The 23277-nt window shown below is 36.2% G+C and overlaps 1 protein-coding gene across 5 annotated transcripts in view; it reads right to left on the reverse strand.

Annotated features, from left to right (window-relative positions):
- The window catches only part of Satb1 (SATB homeobox 1), a 96349-nt gene that overhangs the window by 18006 nt on the left and 55066 nt on the right, over positions 1-23277 (reverse strand). For all 5 annotated transcript variants that reach the window (XM_013515672.1, XM_013515671.1, XM_005387458.2 and 2 more), the window contains exons 8-9: positions 19791-20003; positions 11333-11488 (exon numbers count right to left, since the gene is read on the reverse strand). In XM_013515672.1, coding sequence (XP_013371126.1) covers positions 11333-11488; positions 19791-20003 — 369 coding nt within the window. The remainder of the gene's footprint in view (positions 1-11332; positions 11489-19790; positions 20004-23277) is intronic.

Here is a 23277-nt window from a genome sequence, read left to right on the forward strand (position 1 = left end):
TAGAAAAATATCCACCAAAAAACAAAACAAAGAAACAAACAAAAAACAAAGCAGCTGAGAGTGGATATTAAGATTGGTTAAAAAACAAAACTGACATAATTAAGCAGACTCTTCAGCAACTTTCAGATCATACCATGCTAGCAATCCCTACCCTACCACACATTAAGCCAGATCCATTCCCCAACTGAATTCAACTCATGCTCTATATTGCCCGGACTCTGCTAAATTCCGACATAATAAAAAAGAAACCTTCCAATCATCTATTAGTAAGTCATAAATGAAGATGCTATCAGTCTTGAGTTCATTTTATACTATGAAATACGGAGTTCAGATACCGGATTCCAACATTTCTGCTAAGTGCCACCCATTAAATAACCCTTCTTGCCTACAGACCCAAAGGTAGCATGAACCCTCTCCCAAAGCTAAACTTCTATTATTCAATCCCTTCCCTCCTTTATGACTCATTCCCAGACTCAAACTCCTGCCAGCAGTATTTTCAAAGTATGTCCTTTTTCACACTTGTACACCTGTCTCAGTCACAAACTCACCAGACCTAGAACTCCAAGAGACATTACACATAATGCAACTGCGCTTATTTTGCGTTCCTGAAGAAGTTCAAAGTTTAGTTAAATGACGCGCCTGCAGCTACACAGCACTGTAGCTGTGGAATTGTGACCACCACTCTGCAAATCTCGAACTCTTCTCTGAAAGATGAAGCTCATGTACAAGTTACTACATAAATCGTCTCGTGGGTTTGCAAATTAGCCACCATTAGTCTCTATTTGGTGTAGATCAAGAGGGAGCTTTGCCCTCTAATTCCTTTCAGCTCAGAGTAGAAGTGTGAGCTGTACTATAAATGATATTGACGCCTTCAACAAAGATGATTTTAAAAACGAAGGAGAGAGTCGGTCCAGAAAATATCAAAGCTATTAGAAGGAACCAGTTTTTATTCCTGCATGTTTTTAGAAGAATCTGAGAAACTGGGAAGAACCGCTGAGGGTAGTGGGCTGAAGTGCGGTAAAATAAAGTTCTTTAACTACATTTCCATCAAATCATCCTCTGTGATCTGTTAACGTACACAGAAACTGTACAGTTATTAGACAGGAACCTAGTAGGGCCCATATGGAAAATTAAAATGTTTTCTTTGAAAAGTGAGATTCTTGAGGTTTAAGAAAATTTAAAGATGTGCTCTTCCCTTGTACTCAGAATACAGAATATTCTCGAACTCCGTAAATGCTACAACATCCCTAAACAGCAACTCTGTTTTCCCTGTTCCCTTCTGAATCACTAAGAGGAACAAGGAAATTCAGATAGGCACAAACTGAAGTCTATGAACCTTAAAAACCGGGGAACAATTTTTCACATTATAGGTAAAATCTTTGACTTGCAAAGAAATAATTCAAGGCTCTATTTAATTGTGACCTCTACCAGCAATGATGAAATGTGATTCCACTTAATCCCTACCCATAAAGCATCTTGAAGTAGCTGTGCAAAAACTTCAGGGTTATTAAATAAAGGCAATAGTAATGAACTCGTAATTTTATTTACTTCTACTTATTTCCTGGATTTATCTACCACACAACTATGCTATGAAAATCAAATTCCTCTTGGGAATCCAAAACTAAAAGTGACTGTGGTAAGGATTTCTTTCTTACTAATTAGTAATAGGCGCCTTCACTTTGGTGCTAAGAAGGATTCTGAGGCGATGTCTGTAGGAAAATGTGATATAGGGGTGATGAGGGCACTGACTGAAATCTTCCCTTATCAGTGAATCTTGCAAAACAACCACTAAGGTAGAAGTAAGATGGTAAAAAGCTAAATGACCTCATGACTCAGCATGGTAGATTAAGACTATACAAGGAAAAAAAAGAGAAGAAATAACTAAATTAACTATGTAAACTTATTAGCAGTTTAGATGGAAGGCTTCCAACGAACGAAAAGGCAAGAACTTTATATTCCCTTTATGCTCCCAAACACAAAACATACAGAAATCAACCAGGTTAGGGTAGAAGAAAGTTTTAGTCAAAAAACTACGAAACAAAGATTAGAAAGAATAATTTGAGAAAACTACTAAGCAAGAGGAAAAATGAAAATAAGACTATTCTGAGAGAAATGGCTCTCTTATCAGTCAGCTAATAAGAACCATCAAGGAAAGCTTCTTAACTAGGTACATAACTGAAGCAGTAAAACAAAAATAAAGATAAAAAGAAAAAGTGTATTTTATTTGGCATTAAAAGACATTTAACTATGCAATAGCTCTACTTTAAATGTTCTCTAAAGTGGATTGTTGTGAACCTTCTGTAGAGGTATGATTCTAAATCATCACTGATCTTATTTCCCTCTTCTCTCTTTGCTTTAGTTTTGCACCAGCTTATTTGCCTTCTGATGGCTGCGATACTTTAAGATTTCTTTTATGGTTGGATTCTTCTGAGACTGGTGATAACTTCAGCTTTTTATAGTTACGTACTGTTGCTTATACCTTCTGTCAGGTACCTCCGACGTTCTACAGGAACAGAATTTCATTCAACTTTTTCTTCCAAAATAATTCTACCATCAACAAATATCTCTACGAAATAAACTTCCCCATTAGGATCATTTTTGTTTTGGGACTGTCTGGTATTTGACCGTAAGGACTAAAGTAGTAACTTTTTACTGAAAAGAAAAAAAGGAAAATTCTTCTGTAGAAAATTATGTATGCCTTAGTCTCCGAAATCTTTTGAGAATTTATACTTGATTGAAAGGTTTAACAGTGAAAAAAGGCACAGGTCAAAGAGCTATTGTGCTCCCCACTGAAATAAAGTCTTACCAGAAAAAAACAGAAAGCCCAATGGAGAATACAATTTTTTTTCCCATTTGAGTTTGGTTAAAAGTGTAAAAATGGGATTTGATGAAGGTTTTGACAAAATAACCTGGAAAAAACTAGGCAACTTCTCCATTTTTCTAGACACTGAACTTCTTTTGATTGCATTTTATTTTTATTTAAGCACATCTTACATACACATACATACCCCAACCCTTACAAAAAATAAAAAGGGCCTGAAATTTTAGTTACACCACATGTGGTTTTCATTTGTGAAAAATGAACAAGCTGTTTGTGGTTAAACTGTCTAATCGCCTGTGATCAATCTAGCGCTGCATTCAAGATTTACAGGATACATCAGCTTCTGTGCCACATTAGCTGTGAGGGTGGGGGGAGGAAAGAGGAGGAGGAGTGAGTTTATCCTGAGGAATAATATTTCCAATGCAGCCACACTCGCACTACATCTGGTTGTGCTGGTAGCGGCAGTTAAATTGAAATATTTCACAGCGTGTGTCAGAAACATGCAGAATGGTAATTATGACAGATCTGATTAAGCCGGAGTGCCACAAGCTCCCTGGCCAGCGCCGGTTGTGCAGGTGTGACCTTGTGCGTGCCTGCGTGTGTAAATAAAATTAATTACAAGCGAGAGGGTGAAGGCTTCAGTGACATCACAAAGCGGAGAAACTCCCAAGGGGGAGACCTAATGGAATATTTTCCCTCAGTCTAATAATACAGTTCATATTGACTTGAGGTAATTAGTGGGATCATTAAAGCAGTTTTCCCGGCGTATTTGGCTGCCTGATCAGATTAGTGAAAATGTTCTTCAGAACAAGCCCTGTGTGGTCTGCCAGAGAGGAGGAAATAAAAAGCAACAAAGCATATTTTGGAATGATAAGCAGCGCTGGACTTTTACTCTAGCACAAAATCTCTACTTCTCTCTGGAGTCTACAGATCTAGCTGTCCTGTCCATTTTAATTCTTCTATCAACTTGTGTATTCTTATGATATGCTGAACTATTCTGTTTCTCTTTTCCTTCTGTTAAATCATCCTGCTTTATCGCTAGGTGCCATCCCCAACTCCCCAACAAATCTCTTCTAAACAAGGCAGTTTTAAATTTGGGGAGAAGTATCTTAAATGACTGCTTTAGTATTAACTGACAATATGCGACATTAGGGATAGGCTAAGAAAATAATAAACAAAAACCAGGAAGAAAAGAATGCTACTTATAGTTCACCTGCTAAACAAAAGATTCCCTCTTACATAACACGTAACAGAGATTTAAGTATTTATTTGCATGTGGATCTCAAAATGGGCTTAGCGTAGGACGAAGTTGGGTCATACATTCTTCCAGTTACATAGAACACACAGCCCTCGTCAAGAAAAGAGCCATTTGTTTGAAAATACTCTACTGAGCATGCTCTACCTTGCCACTGGAATATGCCAAGCGCTGTCACAGATGGCAGGCTCTGACAGTTCCCATCCGTAGCGTCGATACTCGACAGTTCAGCACAAGATCAGTGACATTCTGTCTCATTAGAACCACGCTAATTATCACAGCTAGTTTCAGGGGAAACCATGTGTTGCAATGGTCAATTTGAAGGAGTCTGTGCATCAACAAACTGGTAATAAGGATCAGACACCTTATTATATGACAGCATGCTGCCTATGATCTGATTTACAGAATCAGAGGCACTGGGGCGGCCGAGGAGGCTGGCAGTTTATGAAACAGTGTGTTTAAACCCAATTCTTGAAGCGTACTGGTTGAAAAGGGAATTGCTTAAAAAAATACACAAAGGCAATTGGAAATGTTGAATCAAGAAATCAAAAGAGAATATGTTTTCTATTAACATACAACAGTAGATTAAGACTTGGAGGAAAGAAACAACTTCATCAATTTGACAACTGTATGTCAACAACAGAAATTGTTCGGAGCTTGTCTTTTTATAAGGTACTTAATGATAAAGGACAGTTATGTTACTACTAATCTCTAAAATACAGACATTTATTTTTAAAAAGGTGATCTTACTAGTTGTGTCATCTGGCTAAGTAAAAGAATTGCACATATAAAAGTCTAACAAGTACCCTTAGAAAAATGAGTCCTCTCTAAAGTTACTTTTTCAGATACCTAATGATACTCTTTATAGGAGAGAAAAAAAATCTACATTAGATTCCTATTACTGTACTTAATATAAGTTCTTCCATCCTTCTCTTAGCATCTTTCATTGATGTGAAATTTTAGTACAGCTTCTTTCAGAAGCTATTTTTCTATTGTCATTTTGCATAAATGCATTTTCATAGCTCATTCATTTCACAGTGCCTTTATTTTCATTTCTCATGTAAGAAAAAAAAAAGATATTGAGTTAAAATAAAACCCACCTTTCATTATCAGAAACATAAAAGACAACTATTGAGACTTCTTAAAAAATACTGTCTTTTAATTTGGTAGTTTGTTAAGGGATTTTATCAGTGCTACAGCTGTGTTCTGTTTAACTGAATGATGGTAAGTTTTGAGGCTAATTATCACAAGGTAAAATCCTGTGGTTTGTTCTTTCCTCTACTCCAGTTTTTCCAGGTCTCAAATCTTGTCCTGAAGAACTGACTCTTCAGCTCTCAATGCTGAACACAACAGAGCTTCTAAAAAGGGAGGCCTCCGTAAAATATTCGAGGTCCCCACTTCTCAGCCTGTGCCACCCTTTAGTACAAAAGCAGGTTATGATTAAAGCAGTTCCTGTGAATACGTTACCTGGAGGGCCCGTTTCTCAGTATGCACACTGTACTACGGTAAAGTGCTCCCATGGTAGCCTGCCTTGTCCTTCTCTCCAGACAACCCTCTTTAAAGAGTTAGCCCCATACATACACACTGATTTGCTTCAAATCCTGCCGGAATTTTTCTTGTGATATTTCTAAGAAATGAAGAAACTGTGCCTAGTGAATATAGACTATATTTTGTAATCGTTAACTTTTTAAAAATGGGTTGAAGAAGAAAATCTATGGCTTTCAGTTGAATCAACTTTTAAATTTAGAGTTAAGAAAAGTAAATTTTTTGAAAGTAGCAACAAGATAGCCAAAGATCTTTTAATCAGTTTGTTAAAGCTTATCCCCAAGTGCCTAGAAGAAAAACACTTCTTAGTCAAAAAATATAATGGATAGCCAAGTGTTCTATGTAATAATTCTGGACCTCCCTGATAAAACCCTCGACTTCCTAAAACATGCTAATTTTTAGAATACAGAAATCTCAAAATTAACCAGTTCTTTTAAAAAAGAAAAATCATGTAACATACATCATGCACCTTCAGAATATCAGAAAACCGCAATATTTAAAACCATTAGTTTTAACAGTACTGTTTGGCATTCACATAGGAATATAAAAATGAGTTACAGAAAACGGAAACCAGTATGTATTTCCACCATTTAGACGCAAAAGACTTTTAGAGCAGTGGTTCCTCACACAGAACACCCTGAATAGATCAATGAACACCTTCCTCTGACTCATGAGCTCAGCACAGGTAGCTCCAAAAATGTGTGTTCATCTGAACATGGGGAGACAGCTGAGGTGTGAGATGCAAGGGGCTATGCTCCCTCAGGCTTCTCCGCAAACAATCCTCTAACCCCTTCCTTTTTCAGTCAGTGCAATCAGAAAACCTAATCTGTGTCTGCTCAGGGTCTCTTCTGCCCAGTTTAAAAGACAAAGGCCCAGAGGGAGGTGTGTGGAGGGACCAGTTCCCTCTTCAGACTGCAGCTGAAGGGAACTTCCTGTGTCCAAGAGAAGAAACTCCTAGGGACACAATGTAAACATCTGCTAGACTGCTATGGAAGGATGCGGCACGGGAAGAACAGGAGCTCTAACCCTCAGGTCTGCAGGGTCTCCGGTGTGCCTGAGATAGATCGCTGCACAGGTGAAATCCTGGGGCAGCACAGTCTGTTACACGTTTATTTCAAAAGAAGGAATCAACACAGCTACAAACTGTAGCTTCCATGAAATGTAATTTAACCCTAACAAAATAAAAAGTGCCTTCTGTAACATGCTAAAAGACAGAACAGAGTCACTGGAGATTTCATTCCAGAATTTTGTTGTTACAGAGTCTAATTTCCAGCAACTAAAATTATATTTTAGCTCTGTTTCTACCCTACTGGCTTGTGAAGTATGTCTTACTGGTATTTAAGACACTCCAACCACCATCTAGGATTTTCCAAACCTAAAAGTCAGAATTATGCTTTTTAAAAAAAATTTACAAACTCAAGGAATACTGAAGCATTCTCTCTCTGTCCCTCTCTCAATCATCCTCTCTCACTCGCCCTAAATTTCCAAGACAGGGGTCTATAAATAGTAGATGGAAGAAAGAAAAGGGTTTTAAATTACTTGGTCTCTTCCACCAGTACTGTTTTTGCAAAGACAGCATGTTTTAAAAAATTTTTTTAATTTTAGTGTTAAAAACCAGGCCTGTCAATCCAGCCAAAGCTGCAGTGGCTAGAGTTCTGTAACTCAGGACATTACAAAAGATTACGCTGAAAGTACGTTCAGTCAGATGAAATCTTCACAACTAGTCATTTTCCTAGAAGAAATACCCTGTTTAATAAAGCACAAGAAAAGCATCATTTTCTCAATACAGGTGGTGACGCAGTGCGGCTCTGTGAAAGCCCTCGACTCTTACTGTGCTGCTGTATCTGCAGACTCCACCCGGCAAACATGAAAACCAGTGTAACAACCCAGAGTACAAGGCAAGGCCTACGTCGCCGCTAATGTCCCTTTGCTGGACACACACCTTAAGCCTCAGAGCTCTCAAGGGGTTTGCTGTGGAGTAAAATTAGATTCTAACATCTGCCACTATTAAGGGAAAAATCCCATTTCCATCTCCCATATGAAAACACGATAACCAATGAACAGTAACTGAACCTTGATACCGTAATGGTTATTACCCAAATCAACTATTTTTTTTAAACAGTAAAATTAGCAAATTCTGCTCTCATAATTATTTGAATGTTATCAGACTAAATGTTTGATAAAATTCCAATATGATTCACTCGGAAAAACTGCTGCTTATTTGAATACCCAGAATATGAAGCGTATTCGTTTGTAGCCATTCACATTATGTTTAAAGCACATCATCTATTTAAAGTTTGCATTATTAGCCTGCTTTCCCAACCAAGCAAAAAAGTAACCTACCTTCAGTTTCCAGGTGCGTATTTTATTCAGACGGTTCTATTAGAGGTAAAAACAATCTCATTTCTATTATTCATTGAAGAGAATGTAATACATGTGAAATGGTGGAATCTACACAAGTTGGTTTCTTTTACTGAAAATACTTTGTGCACTCGTCATTGCAGAGCACTCTAACTTTTAAAATGGAAGGTATTAGAAATAAATACATGATAAATAACCTGTATCTATGTGGAGGACTGAACTTATGTAGCACACTGTAACATATATTTCAAAGTGCTTCTGTATATATTATAGACTGTGACTTTCTCCTGTGTTAAAACAATCTTGGGCTCAACATGTTTAAACAATTTCTTGACACTGTGGTGCTAGAGGCATACCTGGTCACCTCTCCCCTTGTACCATGTACACTCACTTCTACTAGCCATGAAAATACTGGATTCCAAGGGCCCCGTGTAAGTATTAACCTGTGTCCAATGAACCAGTCAATGAAGAAAAGAAAGCCCTTTCTGCTGCTTCTATCTCCAATATCCTTAAATTTCTCTTCCCTGGAGCAGGAGTAACTTTAGTACCGGCGCTGCCTTAGAAACCTGAAGAGATTACTAATGTAGTACGAGGGATGCAATTCAGAGTTGGCTCTACTATTTACTAATAAGTGACCCTCATGTGTAAACTGAGGAAATTAACAGGGTTCCAAAGTAACTGCAGTTAATACATAATGTACGATGGGGTCTACTGGGAAGAGGCGGTGGCCGTTAAGCCAACCTGCTCAACCAGGATGGGACACAGAAGCAGATGGAGGAAGATGGCAGTGCTCTGCCTCGCATTTCTCACAGGCTTGATCGTGGGGGAGCGCTGCTTCATTCTGATGAGCTCTGGCACATCTAATCTTGAGACAGAGATAACTATTTTAGAAATGTCAAATTTTGACCATGAGAAATTAAATGAGAAAGGTCAATCTGACGTGAAGATTCTGCTTTTGTTGGTTTCTTAGCTTTTGTTCCCTTCACAAGATAGCCCAGTAAAATACAATGTAAGTAAATGGCCACCTTTCCTTCTTAGATTTCCTGTTAGTAATGGACATAGTTTTTACCTGTCTTACTTTGAAGTAAGCATCAGTCTTTGTACTTATTTCTGTAAGGATTTAAACTGAACAGCTAAGAGAAAACTATAAAATTGCTCTTCTAGGAAGTGACAGTACATTAGAAATCAGGAATGACTATTCAAAAGAATGAAAGCAGTCTGCAGAACCCTACAGCCTGTAGTTAGCCTCCTGGATGCTCACTCAGCCAGTAATGAGGAGATTAAAATTCGGGGGGGTCTTAGGAAACACACTATCATGCGTTAGAAATTGCCCACTGACACTGCTGAAAGAGGGACTCAGGAGAACTGTGAATCACAAGGTACAAATGGCAAGGATGTTGAAAAACTCCTAGAACATCCACACACAACTGTATCGGACAACTGCTAATACTGTCTGAATAGTTACAAGATCAGTAAGTTAGCCCAGAGATGGAAGATCCAGGGTATCATTTAAAGGAATCAAACTGAAGGTAGTAAAGGGATTGTTAGTCATAGGAAGCTGCACTATAATCAAAAAGGAAACTTGGGGAGGGGGGGTGGATTAAATGAAAGTGACAGGTAACTGACGGCACTTACTGAAAAGCTTCACTATTAATTTCTGTTTGTTTTGTGTTTAAGGCTGACCTTATTATAACAGTGCAGGTCTAGTTTTCCCATTCTGGAGATTTGGGGAAAGCGCTCAGCCCTTGTAGGAATGCAGTCTGTTATTCTTGGTAATTAGACAGGTCAGGAAAAAAAAGATGTAAGATCAGAAAGAAAGGCAAGATAATATATATTTAAATAAGAGATCCTCATCATAATTAGACTAAATAGTCAAAACAAGAATGCGCAGGGTGGGTGGGTGAAGTGAGAACAGGACATTTCTCCTTAATGCATAGTCTTGGCATGTAAATGAAGACATCTGAAGAAGCACACAGGTTTGAAGCGGCTCTAACATTCTATCATAATTAGAAACATTTCAAGAGCCCTGTAATTTCCAATCAAAATTACAGTAATTTCCGATATACAAGCCATGATTCATGACAGAATTTTACATTCCATGAGAGATTACGGTGGCCTGATGTATGGCACGCTGAGTGCAGTGCTAACATAAACAATTCAGTTTAATGTTTAAACAGCACTTGATGTTTAGAATCTCACAATAAAAGAAACATATTATTGTAGAAATTATCACTTTGACAGTGATTGAAGGGTAGGCAGGCATGTGGCCTATAAAGCTATAATTTTTACAGTCCACAGCTTGAGTTTAATCATTTTTATATAACATTTCCAAGATATCCCTTAAGTATTTCATCCAGCCTATAACTTAAACAAGAACATTTTTCTAAAGCAAAACTCCCATTAAGTACTACTATTAATTTTGATCAAGTAAAATTTTTAAAAAGCTACAAAGGTCAGTGTTATAAATTCATCGTGTCATAAATACTCCCAGAATTATACATTTTATCACAAACTGACAACAGCCAGGATGTTATGAAAAAGAGGGTTCATTAATGATAATGAAAATATACTTGTGTACAAATGTAAGTTGTTCAAATCTCACCTGGAGCCCTTGATTGCCTCTAAATCTCACCTTGATAGTGTTATCAAATCCTTTGCCAGGGGGAAGAAAATTTAGTATTCTTCTGATCCTTTAAAAAGTATTCTTGAAGAAGGGTTTTAGGCAGTTAGGAGTTTGTTCTCATAGATGATTCTACTTTTGATGAACAAAAATTATCAACATATGACAGTTACACTGACAAAGACTGCAGTAACTATCCTTTGCTTTTGTTTTGTAGAGATTTGCAACTTTTACAACTCAAGTCTACTCAGTAACTCATTTGAATTGAACAAATGTCCTAATGGTAATTCAATTTGTACATCTTGTATACATCTATGTAAAAACTATCACTAATAGGAAAAGATGTGTGTGAAGTCTGTTGTAACAACAGGTTTGAACAGAAGAGAAGAAACTGTATATTTGTCGTATTTTAGAATGAAAATTATGATCTATGTAATACTGAAACAAAAGTAACTTTTTTCTATGAAACTTTCTCTATATTATGCTATTCTTCTGAAAGCAACTATTAACTGATTGCCAGATAAATCCTTGATTTAGAAGTGGCTGTTGAAGGGAAACAAAACTATCTATAATCTGAATCTGAACACTGTTTCATCTGAGAAGTCACACATAACCCTAAAGATTGTGACCACTCAGTAATGCAAGTTCATATCAAAATAGACACTTCTGTTAATGAAAATCCCACGGGCATCACAAATAAATACTTCCAATGCCTAATAGAGGTTCTTACCTGGCTTTTGGTTGCTGCAACCTTTGCAAACAGTGCTTGGGACACTTTAGCACGCTTCATTTCCTGCTGAATCTCATCATAAATGGAAGCATTAATGTTCATGGTATTGTTCTCTGGTTTCCCATTCCTCTCAGAGGCAATCGTAGCTGTTTTCACCTACAAAACATTTTGAATACAGCTGTCATTTTTCATTGGCTAAATTGTTTTGAAGCTTCTCAGGCTCAGCATCCGAACTGGACATTGTTGCTCTTTTTATGATCAAGGTGATCAACAGTGCAGTCATTCAACATTACTTATTGCCCTGAGATCAGATTGGTTAAGTTAAGGAAGTCACATTGTCACAGGTGATTGCATCTGTAATGTGACAGCAACTGCCAGCTGACAACCAGGAATTATAATGCCATAAAGTAAGTTTTCTGGAAAACAGAATAGTTTCAAAGACTTGAAAACCCTAAACTAATTGTCTCCCAATTACCTTCCACTGCAATCCTAACAACGGAAATTCACAATTAAAATCATAATGCACAATGCTGCATCTTCACTGGGTGCCCAGTGCCTAATAGACAACTACATCACTAATAGCTATTATATACTATGGCCTTTTTAATTTTAGACTCTTTTATGCCTTTTCCTCTTATGCTTCATTTTAAAAATCTTCCATAACAAAGCCATTTGCAGAACTGCATATTTAAATCTTCTATCCATCCATGAAACAGGTAGAGTGCCTTGCTTAATTATCATAAAGGCTGGTTGCATTTTACACGTGCATGTCCAAGCTGTTCTGTATAATTACTTCATCTTTTCCTGGCACCCTTGTATACGACTCTTTCCTTTTGACTTGTGGAACCAGACAATAAGAAAATGTTTCACAACATTTAAGAGAGTATTATTGTAACACAAAATATATCATCGGTGACTTCATGAATATAGTCAAAACGTATAATCCTGAGCGAAAGATTAGTACCAATGCCTTGTATAATAATGAAAAACAGTTATCAGCAGAAGATGCCACAAAATTTTAGGGAGAAAATGAAATCACATCAAAATTTGATACCACTATACTTTTAGCTCCAACTTTAATTTTTATTATGTACTTACATGAACCAGCCTTGAATATTTACATATGAACTAAGTACATCACTTTTTAACTGAGAAATTCATGAAAGTGGAAGTGAAAAATTACTACAGATTCAGCACCACGCTTCTCCCAGCAGAACGACTAAGGATCTCACTTCTTAGTGCCATTTGTACGTTTCTGTTGTTTAGAATCTTACCTCTTGTACAAATTCTAACAAACTATGAATGACAGAAAAGTAAGTGCATTTTAGGAATAAAGAAAGAGTTTTTGGCACTAACTGCCACATCTCTAGTCAAACTACTAAGTTTCCATGGTTTTAGTTCACTCTGTCTTCAAAATATTTGGCAAGAAAATAGTACAGAGGTTACTTCACAAACAGAAAATTCAATTCTCAAAACTAAATGTGAGTCCCCTTTATAACGTACCTTCTGAACTTCTCTACCTTCTGGTCAGAAAAATATTGCACCTGCTGTTCATCTTGAAGGGTATTCTACCACGATATTACCCCTCTAAGCAGGGAAAAGATAAGGCGATGAGATGGTTGGACCTCAGGCCTGAATACTACACAGAAGGTAATAGGATCTCATTACCTCCCTTAAACTATCACCTGAAAGTGGATGGTGACAGTCTAGGTTACATTTCCAGTGTTCCCTTTCCAGCTCTGGGAGTCTAGTGAGCAAGGGTACTCAGTATTAATGACAAGGCCACTGAGAAGTGGGCTTTAAAGCAATAATCTGCTAAATACCACTTTAGGAGCCAGAAGAGTTAACGCATTACCATAAATTGCCTACAAAGTTGCTTTGGTGAGATTTGAAATCTTGCTCTGGGGTGGTCTTGCTTTGAGGCAGAGGAATAGATCTGATCACCCCATGGGGTCCCTTTCAATACCTATTTTTCTCACAGCTTAAATGAAAGAAAAAAGAAAAGCCATTTCAATTGCTCTGAAAATTGAATGTTATGTTAATTGAGGAATAAAGTCCAGTACCTTGGAAGAAACAGTTCCTTAGTAGCAATCTACTTAGTAATAGTTAAGAGCAGATTTGGAAAACTGCTTTTGTCTGCTTTTAAAACAATTTTCATTCTTCTGTAAAAATTACATTGGAAAATTTATCACTGAGGTGGGCTACAATCATTTGTTTCAACCCTGGGATTCTGTTTGTAAAAATTTATTCAGTTAATTTTGTTAATAAAGCAAATACAATTTGAACCAAAAAGCAAGAATTCTAGATAAAAAAAAATTCAATTATTCATTTCCTAGGGGCTAACACAAACCAAAATGGAAAACAAACACACATGAAATATTACTCAAAAAAAAAAAAAAGAATGTAATAGCAAAACTTTAAAAACGTAGTTAGAAATTATCTGTCTGGATTACTCACTTAAAAAATATTTAGAAAAGCTTTCTGCTATCGTCTTCTTGGCCCAGATATGCATCTTATCATAGATAAGCTATTAGATTTCTGGAATCATGTTTTCCCCCACTAAACACAAGCTATTGCTCAAGGGTAACTGACTTGGACAGCTTTTCAAAATATGAAAGCTGAGTTTTTCCCCAGGTAAAAATGGAAACAAAAATCTTTTATACCTCACTCTGCTAAGTACTATTTTAGCTTAGTACAAAAAAAAATCTTTAATCCGGGTTTAGCTTTTAATATTATATCACACATTAAAATTCATAAAGTAGTTCATTCCAGGCAAAACAAACTACTCTTCAGCTCTTTTCCGCAAATAGCACAGGAGGTAAAATAAATGCAGTTGCCTTCTGAATAGCTTTTATCAAGGTGAGGTGAACTACTCCGTTATTACGGCGGCGCCAGGGAAGTAGTTAGGATTGGGAGCTTCTGCGATTTACCCTCTCTTACGGGGATGGGTGCAGCACTAGGGTCTGCTTTTTATTTCTCTGAAACTGTACAGCAGAACACACTTTTCCCATAAAAACTGTATTCTGTTTCTTCACAGATTGCTAAATCCATCAAATCGTATTTTTAGGTTACACAGAACAAACTCTCCTTTGGTCTTGAATGGTGAATGTGCTCCTCTTTGATGCGGGAAGAACTGCCTGCAAGCACACAGCTCTCACATACACAAAATTAAATTTTTATGTACTTTTAATAATTATGATAATAAAGGCTGACATTTATTAGTTGGTTATTATGTGTTGGGCATTCTGTAAATGTATATTAACTTCTTAACCTACATAATAGCCCAGAGTTGGCACTATTTTTAAATTGAAAAAAAAATTTTTGTTATAACAAAGAGGTTAAGTAATTTGTTTATGGCTCAAGGTTAAAATTGTAAGTTTGTCTGATGCTTGTTCTTAGAGGCGGCAGAGCTGCGTGGGGTTGGCGCTGTTGTAAGGGCCTTTTCAGAAACATTGTTATGAGGACATGTTGACCTTCTTTCTGGTGGCTCTTCACTAAATCTGGTTAACAGTTTTATAACTGATACTACAACTCTAACTTAAATTTATTGTCCGAGGTATGGAAAATATAAACTTTTTTTGTTCTGTTTTGTTTTGTTTTTGAGACAGGTTCTTACCATGTCAGTTAGGCTGTCCTGAACTCAATATACAGACCACACTAACTTGTAGTGATTCTCCTGCCTTAGCCTCTGGAGTGCTGGGATTACAGGTCTGTGCCACCAAGCAGGACACAAGTGTCTTCTTAGTCCTGTTGTAAGAAATGTGTGATTCTGTGGAATGCTTATTGGTAATAAAAAAAATAGTCCCTGCTCTTAAATTTCTATATATTTAACACTGTCAGTAATACCATGGTTGGATCTTTTCAGATATTTCTTTATTCTGTAGGAACAACATTATTTTCCAAATCTAGACTTTAAAGGTGTTTTAGCTTTTAACAGATGACTATTAATGAGAAGCATTTTACAAATATGATCTTAAAGTTTTCAGTAACAAACACTTCATCAGGGTTAAGTTCATGCTTGAAACTGCAGCTGAAATCAAACGAGCCAACAGTATATTATTGAGGGATTTATTTTACATGTAAATAATAGTGCAGCTACCAGATTAAATATGTATTATTATATGAACTTTCAACATTCTATAAGTACTATTATAAAATGTCAAATCTTACTTTAGAAGCAACTAAAGAATTATATAGCAATGTAAAAAAGAATTATATAATTCATGTAAAAGTTGTAAGTTCATCATTACATGCTTTCAAACAGTCTTTGTGGAAACTGAAATTGCAAAATTAATTTAAATCAAAAGTCACATGTATTAAAAATACACAAAAACCAGAGAAAGCAGAGAATTAAGGCAGAAATCCTCAAAATTGACCTATGCTGTGGAACAAATCATTAGAAGAAAAAAAAAATCACTAATTATTATTAGCAAAATTCTTCTAGTAAATTCATGGGGAAATTTGTAAAGCATGGCAAGAAAAGAAACTTCAGACCTGGTAAGTCTGAGGGGACTGGGTTCTCCTAGGTATTTTCACATTACCACAGTTTGGAAGGGATGTATTCTCCACAACATCAGAAACACACCACTGCTCAAATGCTTTCCATGTGGGTCACCTGCCCAGCACTTCCTTTACTCCACCAGGTCAATGTTTTCCCATATGTCCCTTTCTCTTATCTAACAATACAACTTCCTACCTTGTATAACAAACAGAAAAAGTCCCCAGGCTCACTTTCTCCTTTCAAAAATAAGTTGTTTTTGATGAGGGGGTCTGAAGTAAAGGAAAGAACCATGGACTTACTAGGATTTGACAACTTGAATTCAGTCTTATACTAGGGCTTCTCATTTTTCCTCTTACTGAAAGGTTGGTATGAGGATTCAATGAATTAACATAGGTTAAGGTGCTCTGAAAACTGTGAATCACTTTCAAGTGAGGACATTCTTATTTCTTCAATTAGAACACATACGTTGTAAAAATACGCTTTCAGCACAGGTCTGGTCCAGAGCTACTGACCCAAGCTAAGTACAAAGCCCATTGTATGACTGCCCCAAATGCAGGGCAAGGGACAGTTATGCACAGAAGGTCCCAAATTTCTGCTGTTTCCTGAGGCTGGTCTAAGTCTCTCCAGATGAGGTGTCCCTAGGAGCTCTACCTGAAACTCCCCTAGCTGGGGAAGTTCTTGGAGATTTAAGTCCCTCTGGAATTCAAGTGCCTCAACAGTTCAGTCCCTTGGTCTGATATGGCCCAGGTACATTCTAAATTTATCTTACGTGTGACCTACACCCTATAAGAAGCTGGAAGAGAATCTAGTCTCTCAGGAGTAAAGGTGGCTTAGATCTGTGAGCCACTAAACTGTAGTTCTTTACCTGTAATTCTCCAGAAAGAAATCCGGGTTTAGGTTTAATTCAAACCCAAAATTTGACTCAAAATAAGTTCCAAATCTTTTCATTTTAGGGGAAATGAAATGAACAGTAATTTCACACAGACCTTCTCAGGAAAACAAAATTAAAGGAGAACAAAATTTGCAGTCTTTTTTTTGCATCTGTGATTTCATTTTCCCCCTCTCTTTTTAACCATTCATAATAAGCATATTAAAACCCTGTTATGTATTGCATTGGCTCCAGTTTAAGAGTTCAATTTCAGCTGTTGCAAAACACTACAAATTCAGTTGTGCTATAGCACACTTGTTCCAAATCTAAAGTACTCATTTTGTAATAATACCTTTAATATATTGAGAATTTCTGTGGATAAATTTTTCTTTTTGCCTTTTTCAGACAGGTTTTCAGTATGCAATTTAAGCCAGCCTTGAACTCACTTTGTAGCCCAGGCTGGCCTTGAACTCACAGCAATCCTCCTGCTTCAGCCTCCTAAGCACTGCAATTACAGGCATATGCCAAAACATACAGCCAAGAATTTCTTAAAATTTGACTGAATCACTAATAATGGATAAAGTACAAATAGTTTGGTAGCAAGCTTTATTGTAATAATGAGTAATGCAATGGGATTCTTTGAGAGGCAAGTAAGATACCTCAAAGGTGTGTATTATAGCTATAAAATAAAATTATACATACATGTATCAGTTGATCATTTCAGAATTTGGTTAAATGGCCAGTAATACTTCATTAATAGAAGCATTTCCTTTGAAAGAAGATCACTAAAAATTAACAGTATTTCCATAAATACATTCATCATTGGTCCAAATGTAGCTAAGAGCTTAGTCTTGAGTCTTTTTATCGTTTGAAAATACTAGGGATGGAAAACAGAGCCTTCTGCATGCTAAACAATTGCTCTACCATTGAGCTGCATTCCTCAGCGTATTTGTCTTAAGAACAAACAAATAACACTGTACAACTAAGGGTGCCTTAACCAGGCAATTGATAACTCAGGCCAAAATACATACATTATCTACCCCTACTTACTACAGCAGATAATACCTTCATATGTATACATAGGACAGCACAGTAATACCTTAAGTGTACATGAAAATAAATATCATTTAATAAGAATTAGTGTCATTTTGACTAAAGAGAATGCATAAGGGTAGCATAATCATATTTGGGGAAAAAAAACCCAAATCTTAGAAAAACATGAAAACAAAAGCTGTATTAAACAATCACCAGGTCAGATATTTGGGCAGATATTTTTAAAAAAGGGGGTCTTTAGTGTTGAAATTTATAGTGATCTTAAGTAAGCCATTCTTTCATTAGCATTGCAGATCAAGCGATAAAGTTAGTCTGCCCAGAGGTGCATTAACTCTAAACAAGCAAAGCAAGTGTTAAACCAAGGCCAAGGGAGAATGTTTTTATTTAATCATTCTGACAAAAGGCATATATATATATATATATATATATACACACACACACATACATACATATATATACATATATATACATATATACATATATGTATATGTTTACATAGGTAGAGTTCTTCCTTCTTTATCTTAGGAAGTCTTTTACAGAAGGGTTTACTACAGATCAAACTCAACAACTGTGCATGTAGGCAGGTGGTTATGTATATATACAGGTAGTTGACATTCTTCTCCTCTCCCATAGAAACAGGACTTCTTATTCACAGTTTCAGCAATGACTTTCTTATAGTCTGCTCCTATAGATAGCAGGATTAGATAAACAGCGCCTCAACAAGTGGCTGGATATTATGTCTATTTCTCATTTATGGAGTGCCTGCAGGAATTTCATCTTTAACACTGAATAGGCTTTCACTAGATTCGTATATTTAGAAATACATGCTTTTTATTTTTATTTTTTTACTATTAATGGAGAAAATAAACTTCAACATGTAATTTCATCATGACATTATAGGTCATATGAATACCTGATTTTGTTTCATATTTTATTTTTATTCATTTTAGCTGATCTTATTTTTAGTATGGGTTTCTTTTTTTTTTTTGGTACCGGGAATCGAACTCAGGACCTTGCGCTTGCTAGGGAGGCGCTTGTGCTGCTGAGCTATATTCCCAGCCTTAGTTGACCTTATTTTTAAGGGCTGAGAAATCCAGATTAAACATGTAAAAAGCAGACCTGCTTGTGGACTTTGAGCCTCAACCACCACCAATTTCACCTAATAGTTCTTACTAAATCATTTCTTGAATTCTTATAATAACTATAAGGAGACTACTAAACTTGATTTTTAAAATAATAATGCAATAGGAAACACAGAGATAAATCTTTTGCAAATGAGAAAGGGTAGAGATGGAAGGAAGTGGGGAGGGGACATAAAAGGAATTACGTGTGTTTTGTACATGTACCAATTCCCCACAATGAATGTAATCATTATGTACTATAAACATGTACTAATAAACATAAAAATTTAAAATACTACAAATGGACAGCCACAAAATTACCTGGAAGGTAACATTTTTCCTTCCTAAAAAGTGACCAAAAACTTAACCGAAAATGTGCCCATTTTTGGGAATAGGGACTGAATTCTTTAGCCCCACTTGAAGTTGCCTTCAAGGGTTGTATTAAACTTAATTATGAAAGATTACAAACGAGATGATGTGTAACTCGTACCAGCTGTAGTTCGTATTGTGAAGCGTAAGTACAAATGGAATTACTTATTTTTATTTATTTATTACTCAAATGGCAGTTCCAAAACTATAGGGATAAAACTGACCTTATTCTTTTTTCCTATTGAATTTAAAATACTTTTTAATTAATGTTGCTAGTAGAGGTAAATATCCCACTTAAAGACCCCTTTCACCCCTAAAAAAACCCACAAAGAATGGAGCAACACAAAGCAGTTTTTCTTCTGCTTTCTAATTAGTAGCTTATTGTTTTTGCATCAGAATTAGTGATTTGGGATGAAATTTTCCTCAGGCAACTCTATGAATTTTTAAAAATCTGTATCTGTCTGGTTTCTTGTTGAAATTCTTTTTAATTTTTTTAAAAAGAAAGAAAAAAAACATAAAAGAAGGTCAAGGAAAAGAAGAGCGCACCTGGGGAGGGCGGCTGGGCGGTGTGCTTATCAGGGGGGCTGGACCCATGGCCGAGGCAGCATTCAAGCTCCTTTCCCTTTCATCCTGGTATATTCGGTCTCTTTCAGCTTCTGGTAATTGCAAGAAATTCTGCATAGCCCGAAGGTTTACCAGCAAAGACTGGGATGCAGTCTTGGGGTCCTCTTCCTTCCGGAGGATTTCTGAAAGCAAGCCCTGCGGGAATGAAAGGCACAGGGTGAGTTTGCTGGCAGGGTCTGGCCAGCCAGAGGTGATCCTCTCCCGTCTTCTACTCTGTTTACAAAGGGAACAGTCCGAGGCATTCCTCTGCATAGGAGTACATTAGGTACAACTGAAGTGTTAAGGAAGAGCGCCTCAACTATAGTCTTAATTTTATTAAGCATCTGCTTCACATATAAACTGAAGCTGCCTAAATGGTCGCCTTCGAGTAGCTTAACTTGCCATAACATCTTTCACAGAGAGACAATGGGGAAAGTTAAGAATGAATGAAATCTTCATAATACAACAGCATCAGACTGTATAGTTCTTAACCTGCTTAGACAAAGACAGTGGAATGCCAGTAGCTTAGGATGTAAAGATATAAAGCCATATCTAAAGCAGTAAGTAGAACTTTTAAAGACAATACCAGAAACGAACTGCAACACATCAGGAAAAAAATGAATATTACTATTTCATCACCTAAGAATGATGCTAAATTTTCACAGGCAATGTTTTAAGTTACTCCTTAATCTTCAAATTATCAAAGTGTGTACTATACCACCGAGTACTAAGTTAAAATTCTGAACTTTAATCAAATTTGAAATATGTAATCACTCTTTTATACTGCAGAAACCCATCATATTATTTCCTGAAATAAATATTATCAAATTCAGCACTTACCAAATTTCTTAAGAAAAAGAAAGCATTATTAGTAACATAAGAAATTTGCACCTCTGGAAACTCCCTAAAGGTGTCTTTCTTCCCCCAAATCATAGGATAGTATTGTTCAACTAACTTTCTAACTCTTGGAAGGACTCTTTTAAACTTAGTTTTATTTCCAATGTGTTTAAGGGATAATATGAAACAAAAACACTCAAAAATTTTTCTGATAACTTTATAAGGACCGAGCAGCCTGTGTCTCTTTGATCTTATACGTGGAATAACGTTGGAAATACCAAGATGCATTTGCTTTCTTTATTTAGCCAGAGTATCAGCTTCTCACAACGTAACTCAGAGTAAGTCTCATCAAAATTTACATATAATTTGAAAATTCACTTTCCAATAACCCTCCAGAATGAGGGATGGTAAGATGTGAAAACAATGGAGAAATACAAACCTGGGTCTGTGTCCAATTCCTCAAGATAATGTACCATGTTGCTTAAATATAACAGTTGGATGCAGATAGTGTAAAAGCACTGTCCACTTTATAAATGATTTATAAGCTAGTATTAAAGAACTTCTAAAAGTCTCTAGGGGCTTCAAGGAATCAATTTTAAAGAAACCTCTCACTTGATCTACTTCAATCACAGCCTGGAAACTGGACCTGAACTTCCAGTTTCACCCTAAGAAATGTGATGAAAAATGGGTGGCACATGTCCTTTTATTCATGCTACCAATGAGTAATGCTGCGACTCTGTCTACACAGGAACAAAACAACTCCAGTCAATTTAACTAAAATTCAGCCAAACAAGCAATCAATCATCCAGTTATTTAATTTGCACAATACCAACAAATTAGATTGAAGTATTTCTGATGTGTCATACTGAAACCAAAACACAGGTACACACACACTCCACACAAATATGAAGGAAAAATCTGAAAATAGGTATAATGAAAGAGCCCTTCCTCCTCATCCCTCCCCACCAAATAGTATGTATTTTAAATGTCGTTGGTAAAGTAATATATCTCAACTACACCAAACATTCAGTATACATAAATACAATGTTATAAATTCCTTGAATATAAAAGTTTTGTCATAACAACACAATGCCTACACCACGTAAGTATTTGATAAATATTTACTCAACTGATTAATTATGTTTATACAGATCACAAAAAGCAATTCAAATAGGTGATAAAAACGTGGACAAAAACCAGTGGGTGAATTCTAATGGTAATTACTCTTACTCAGGGTGGAAAAAGTTACGTGGCACTCTCTGAGATGTTACCTACACAACTGTTCAGTAATTTAAAAAAAAAAAAAAAAGGCCAGGGAAAAGGATAACCTATAGATTTTTAAGAGAAATACCTGAAATTAGACATTTAAAAATCTTAAATAGCAGAGTAATATACCACAGATTTCTACCAAAAATGTTTTCTGAAGCAGCAGAGAATTACAGAGAAAAATGAAACACACGAAAAAATACGTAATAACTGTCTCTTGAGTTTTGCTAATATGAACCTAAGACATCCTGCTTTGGCTTAAGATAGAAGAAAACGTGTCACTTGGGAGATAATTTAGAAAATTCTTTACCCTCTGCCCATATTTTGAAGTTCGCATGCCTTTCCATTTAAGCATACTAGTGTTACAGGGGCAAAGCATTTTATTTCCACTTAAATTAATTATTCTACTGGAACAAGAACAGTTTTTCTGCATGGAATATGCTGATAGTCTGATGCAATGTTTTAAACCTATGAACACTCAACAAGCTCTAAAATAGTCAGTGTAGACAATCTCCTGTGTTTAGAAACCTTTTTTTTTTTTTTTTTTTTTTTGCCCAGAGCTTTCAATGAGGGGAGTGCCCCCTGGTGGAAATGCTTAAAAATCTTGTTAGAAAATGTTTTGATTAGTGTTAATTACCAAAAAAAAGTCACGTCACTTTAGAATAATTGTGGATACAAAATGATTATCAGAATCAAGATGCAGGAATGCATGTTTTGTGCCCATTCAGATCCCTGCTATTTAAATACATGTGGACTCAAGTTGTTTGTGGCCCCTATCTCCCAGTTTCTACAGTTTAAAACATACAGTACAGACTTGCCAGATTAGGTCAAGATGCTGTGTGGTAATTCCCCATGGTTGACTGATAGAGGGCTCTCTTACCAGAAATTCTTCTTTATGCTAAAAAAGTATGACAAGGCTCTCATATGCCTCATGTTATAGAAGGTACTATGACACTGGGACTAAAACATCAATGTCGTGCAGCATAGGTGCTCAATAAATTTGCTGAACTAAATTAAAATCATTTGCTGGTTTTGTTTCTACAAAGAACCTGAGAACTTGTAATATTATATCGGAAGTTACCAGCAATTAATTTAGTGGGGAATGAGTAGCTGTCATTCATTGGGACAACTCATCTTGCAAATGATTGGATGTGTGTTGCACAGATGTAAGCATAAAGTTGTTCTGCATTGTTGTTACAGAGTGGTTACATGAGAATCCTAATTCTTTGCAATTAAAGAATGAATTTACTGATAAATTCCTAAATCTTTTTTTTTTTACATTCCAACAAGAGTTTAGAAGTTACTACAAGTAAAATTCATCAAGAAA

The sequence above is a fragment of the Chinchilla lanigera genome, unplaced genomic scaffold (assembly GCF_000276665.1).
Source record: "Chinchilla lanigera isolate Chin_1 unplaced genomic scaffold, ChiLan1.0 scaffold00029, whole genome shotgun sequence".
In the NCBI taxonomy this organism is placed as follows: domain Eukaryota; kingdom Metazoa; phylum Chordata; class Mammalia; order Rodentia; family Chinchillidae; genus Chinchilla; species Chinchilla lanigera.